General features: G+C 59.3%; 1 protein-coding gene across 1 annotated transcript; it reads right to left on the reverse strand.

Moving 5' to 3' along the window:
• Positions 1–621: 621 nt before the first annotated feature.
• Positions 622–3,132, reverse strand: HOXD11 (homeobox D11). Its single transcript, XM_055572147.1, has 2 exons — positions 2,355–3,132; positions 622–1,574 (listed from the first exon to the last, which is right to left on the reverse strand). Exons 1-2 carry the CDS (start codon positions 3,130–3,132, stop codon positions 1,339–1,341), a joined length of 1,014 nt encoding a protein of 337 aa, XP_055428122.1. The 3' UTR covers positions 622–1,338.
• Between the last annotated feature and the right edge of the window lie 2,193 nt (positions 3,133–5,325).

A 5,325-nucleotide genomic window follows, 5' to 3' on the forward strand; every position in this document is an offset into this window, starting at 1 on the left:
GGACTTATGAGAGGTTAAGAGTCATAAGATTCACTTTACTCTTTTCAGAGAAAGAGAAGCTTTTCTCACTCTTCCAGTTTATTGCACATTGCGGAAATCTCTTTTGGGCCCACCAGAAGGTGTATAATATAACCCAATTAAGCTATTTAGAACTTTGGCTTTTATGGTGTTGTCTAGACAGTTCAAGGTTTTGTAAACAGCCTGGCCTGGCCCTGCAACATAAAGTGCGGTGTAGCCTCCACCACATTCTTTAACTTGAAGCGGTATTTGCTGTGAGAAGTGGTCGGCCAGTCCTGGGCCCTATTTCCAAGGCGGGGCAGTGAGGGAGACCTTCTCTGCTCCAGGTCCCTGTGACACCAGCAAGGACCCAGGCCCTCTCCACCGTCCCTTTAGAAAATTAGTTTTGTTTCAATGAAGGTTCTAGTTTTTATTTCTTCTTTTAAGGGACCCTGACTCCTTTACATCTTATTAAGAGTGAATTTGGATCTCCTACCCATTTTTTTTTTTTTAAAGGAATTCCAAGTTTACTACCCTGGGTGTAGGATAGGGTGAGGTGGGCAAGGAGACTTGTTTCTTAGGTTCCTGCTGTCTCAGACTCATTGCCTGGATAAGGCAGCACCAGCATGGCTGGGTCACATCTTCAATTCAGAGAGTCATCCCTAAAGTGATTTTTAATGCCAGTGTAGTTTAGAAGGGATGGAAGAGAACAAGTCTTATCTTAGCGGGATTATAAAGCTTTTCACTTGATTTTCAGTTGCTTGGGGGAGAAGGTTCTGGCCACAAAAATATCCTAATCAGACACTAAACTTCTTCAAAGAGGAAAATTCATACAGTGTATTGAAGCTATAACCTCCATTTTACTAGAAACCATTTATTCACACAAAAGACAGTGACTCGTGCCTTGATAGGATAGACCAAAGGTACATTTCCCAGAGTTTAAATAATCTGCATTCACCAAGGGGAAAAGATGCAGTCCCTTAAACTCAGAACAAAAACAAGTGCCTTCCAGCCCCTCGGCCTAACTCTCTACAGATCCCACAGCGTCCCCACGGGAGCTCAGAGAGAGGGAAGAACAACAGCACATTGGCGGTAAAATTGTAAAGGGACGTTTGCATTTACCATTTTCCCCTTATTAGGATCCGTTCGGCCAAGTCCCCGACCTCGTCCGCAGGCTGCAGTGGTCGCCGGGAGGTCCCGAGTTGACCGTGGGAAGGAATCGTGGAGTTCCACAGAGAAGAGGCGTCATTAAACCCAAGGACATTGGGCCTGCTCAGGGCAGGCTGGTGGGGAAGAGAGTGGGTGCGTGGGGCTCAGGGGAGAGGGGTGCTCCTGGAGCTCTTAAAATAAGGGGTTTCCAGTGAAATACTGCAGACGGTCTCTGTTCAGTTTCTTTTCTTTCATCCTGCGATTCTGGAACCAGATTTTGACTTGCCGGTCAGTAAGGTTGAGCATCCGAGAGAGTTGGAGTCTTTTCTCTTTGTTTATGTACACGTTAAAGAAAAACTCGCGTTCCAGTTCGCGGATCTGGTACTTGGTGTAGGGACAGCGCTTTTTCCGAGACCGCTGGGGGGCCACTGTAAGTTAAAGAGACCAAGGGGTAAGAGAGGCCACTGCCTGCCCACCCCTGGCTGTCCGCTCGGGCCGCGCAAGGGCCAGGCCTCGGCCGGTTGGGGACGTCCCTGCTGCGGCTGAAAGGCCCTGCCTGCGTCGTGGGGGATGATATATGGGCGGGCACAGGAGAGAGTGCGGGCGTGGACCTGTGTTCACGCCCCGACACACACACACACACACACACACACACACACACACACACACACACACACAGCCTGGCATCGAGGTGGGAAGCAGAGAGCGAGAGCGAGGCAGGCTCTGAGCTGGACTCAGAAGGGAGAGAAACACGAGCGTGCCGGGCATCTACTCGACTCCAGCCGGCAGCGTGCGTCAGGCAGAGGCTTGGATAAAGTCCAGTTCAAGGATCAAACTCTCCCCAACCCCCCACTCCTTTAAAAGCAGGAGGCTCGAGTGTCCACACTCACAAATTGGCTTGAAATCTCCCCTCCCTTCCTCCCTCCTTCCACGGTCTCTAGGACACCTCCACACACACACGCACAAAACTGGGGGAAAGCTCTCTGCAGCGATTAATGTCCTCCTCGAAGTCTACCTTAAGCCCACCTAAATTGGTTTCCTATCGTAAACACGCTTTACAACGGCCAGGGAAATCTTATAGGATGTATAAACCCCTTCGAACGCTTATAAAGTAGCACATAAAACGGCGCAAGCAGAGGGAGGCCCCCTCCGCCCCCCCGCGCCTAAGGCCCCCAAGCCCAGCCGCCCACCCCGCGTCCGGTGCCTACCTGTGCCTCCACTCTTCTCAGCCCCCGCCTCCCCCGGGGGCACCTCGCCGTCGCCGCCTTCTGCCGCCCCCTTGGGCTCCGAGCCGGGGGTCGTCTTGGCGCAGGGACTTCCCCCGCCGCCACTGGCCGCCGTCTTGGGGTCGTTCTTGTCGGCGGCGCCCTCGGGCTGCGGCGGCGCGGGCGGAGGAGGGGGCTGCGGCCCGGCGAACGGGGGCCCGGGCGCAGCCTCGTAGAACTGGTCGAAGCCCTGAGGCAGGATGCCGTTGCGGCCCACGGCGCTGTAGAAGTTGGAGGCGGCGCCCGCAGGGCCGTGCGGCGGCCCAGGCGCGGCGCATACCGGCTCGGGCGCCTTGAAGAGCACGTCCGGCCGGCGGCCCGCGGGCGGGAGCAGCTCGCGCTGCATGGCCGCCTCCTCGGCCGCCGCCGCCGCCGCCGCCGCCGCAGCAGCAGCCGCGTAGTAGGGAGCGTAGCCCCCGGCGCCGCCACTGCCGCCCCCGCCGGGGCCACCCCCGCCGCCGCCTCCCCCTGCGCCGCCGCTGCCGCCGCCGCCGCGGTATGGCCACTTGGCGCGCTCCAGGCCGTAGTCGCGGAAGGCCACTTCGCGCACGGGTTGGACGTGCGGCGCCAGGTTGGAAGAGTAGGGGAAAGTCATCTGGCAGGACGACGGTTGCGACAGGAACGACGGCTTGCTGGCGAAGTCCGACGGGGCCACATAGTAGGCGCAGCCGGGCAGGTACATGCTGGCTGCGCTCGGGCCGCACTCGTCAAAGTCGTTCATGGCTCCGCGGCGTGCGCGCCGGCGAGCCCTGGGCCGCTCCCCGCGCCGCCAACCTGAGCCATCGATTGCACAAGAGGCTTGGGCCAGGATCAACTAAGCAAAAATCCCCACCGGGCGCTGACGTGCAATTCATCTTGATTGATTCTGGTGGTAATTATGTCACGTGACGCCATGGAGAGAAATGTCCTTATATCTATATCAGTGCTCGCCAACACGCCCCGGGACGGCTCCTGGCGCCGAGACGCGCGCGCGCTGGGGGCAGATCGGCCTCCCTCTCCAGCCAGCTCTCTCCGGGAGCCCCCTGACCAGGCTGTGCAGCAGGCCGGTCACCTGTGCGCCGCCGGCGGCTGCCACTGCTGGGTGCATCTGCCACCGCCCGGCTGGGCCGCCCGCCCGCGCCTGCCAGCGCCGCTTTAAGTACGCGGACTGAGGCCGGCAAGGAGGAGGAGGAGGGAGGGGGAGGAAGGGGGAGGAAGGGGGAAGGGAAAGAAGCGGAGCTCGGAGGGGGAGCCCCGGCTCCAGGCACAGGGGACTAGGTGTGAGGGTCCCACCCCCTACACCCCTTCCTGCAGCCGCTCCCTCCCCCGTGACGCCGCCACCCTCTTCAGTTTGCCCGCCAGGAGCTTGTTGCTTCTAGTTCAAGGCGCGTAATTGCGCCGCTCTCGGGGAGCCAGGAGCCCTGATTTACATATTTCTCTGCCCGGCGCTCACGCCGAGCAGTAACTTGGCTCTCTCTACTGCCGACCCGGAGCGCGAATGCCAGCCTCAAAACACTCAGCCAAAAGCCTACCAGAAGCTCACCCGGCTCAGGGTCTCGGTGCCCACTCGGCCCTGTCGCCTTCTCTTCTCTTTCTCCTTCCTTGTCCCCCTTCAGTCTTCTCACTTGTCTCTCCGTCCTCTCTCCTCTCACTTCCCTGTTTCCTTTTTTCTTCTTCCTTCCTGTTACTTTACTCCCCTCCTTGCCGCTGGCTCACTCGGTCCCCTGACCCTCTATTCTCCTTTGCCCCAGCTATGTGTCCCCGGCTCAATCTCTCTCCCTGTCGCCTCTCCGCCTTGTCTCTTGCAGTGCTAAAGCAAGGAGGGAGTTCAGCCAGCGGAGATACCCCGTGGCCCTCCAGAAGCTTGGGGGTCTGCTGAACAAAAGGATCTGAAGTCCTACTCTCAGGGTGCCTGGCTTCCCGCTTTTCCGCAAGCAAGAAAGCAGAGACAAACCGCCGGTGCCTCCGCCCGTCTCACCCTCTCTGCCTTCTGGCCTGGATAAGACCAACCAGCCTCACATCCAGCTCCTTCCCTGTGTCGGAGCCCCGCCAAGGCCTACGCATCCGTGCTGCGTCTCCCCTAGGCTTCTGCAGCACCCTAGGGCCCGCAGGGCCACTGTGGGCTCCCCGGAGGTCCGTTGGCTCTGGGGGTGAGGGGCGGGCTCTCAGCCGCTCTTGCCTCCTGGTTTAAGCCCCTCTTCTCCACTCGACCCTGAGGGCCCCCCATCCACTCTCCCCAAGGCCTCACTCTCCTCGGCGGCTGCGTCCCTCTTTTCTAGCCCGTGGGGTGGGGGAGTGGGGTGGGTCCAGGCGAGGCCTGGGCTCAGCCTCAGGAAAGCCAGCGTTTTCCAAAGGTGAAACCAGTCTCTTGGCAAAAAGCTCCCCAAATCCGAATCCCGGAACTCAGGGCAGGAGGTTGCCTCTCGCTCCCCAGGATTCCTCTGCCAGGCAATCAATCCCAGCATTGGTCCCAGGCCTCAGCCCTGCGCCCGAGAGAGGCAGTGCAGGTTGTGAGGCTGGTTCCCTCCCTGGCCCCGGTCGCTGCAGTGCCCGTGCCGTGAGCTCTGCCCACCATGCCGACTGACAGAGAAAAGGCGGGTGATCAGAGCGCATATCTATTTTTCTGACCAATGTTCCCCCCTTCCTCTTTTATCTCCTCCCTCCCATTCTCCCTCCCACTTTCTCTCCTCCGCCCCCTCCCACCTCAGCTTCCCTCCGAACACTGCGCAAACAGGTCGGTGGGGCTGGAGAGCAAGAAACCCCCCCATCCAAGAACTGCCCATCCTTGCATGCACCCTCCACATAGCTGACACCCTCGCCCAGATTCCAGCTCGCCCCCTTCTCCTCAGCCTAGACCGCTGGCACACTTGTCTGCCTCCCCATCTCCATCTCTGCCCAAACCTCTCCCTTTCGGGCTCGGAGTTGACGCCCCAGG

Source organism: Bubalus kerabau, chromosome 3 (assembly GCF_029407905.1).
Source record: "Bubalus kerabau isolate K-KA32 ecotype Philippines breed swamp buffalo chromosome 3, PCC_UOA_SB_1v2, whole genome shotgun sequence".
In the NCBI taxonomy this organism is placed as follows: Eukaryota; Metazoa; Chordata; class Mammalia; order Artiodactyla; family Bovidae; genus Bubalus; species Bubalus kerabau.

Excerpts from the sequence above, each read along its gene's own strand:
- HOXD11 (XM_055572147.1), bottom strand. The coding sequence starts at position 3,132 with ATGAACGACTTTGACGAGTGCGGCCCGAGCGCAGCCAGCATGTACCTG. Across the intron at positions 1,575-2,354 it reads TGAGAAGAGTGGAGGCACAG|TGGCCCCCCAGCGGTCTCGG; the intron begins GTAGGCACCGGA and ends TTTAACTTACAG.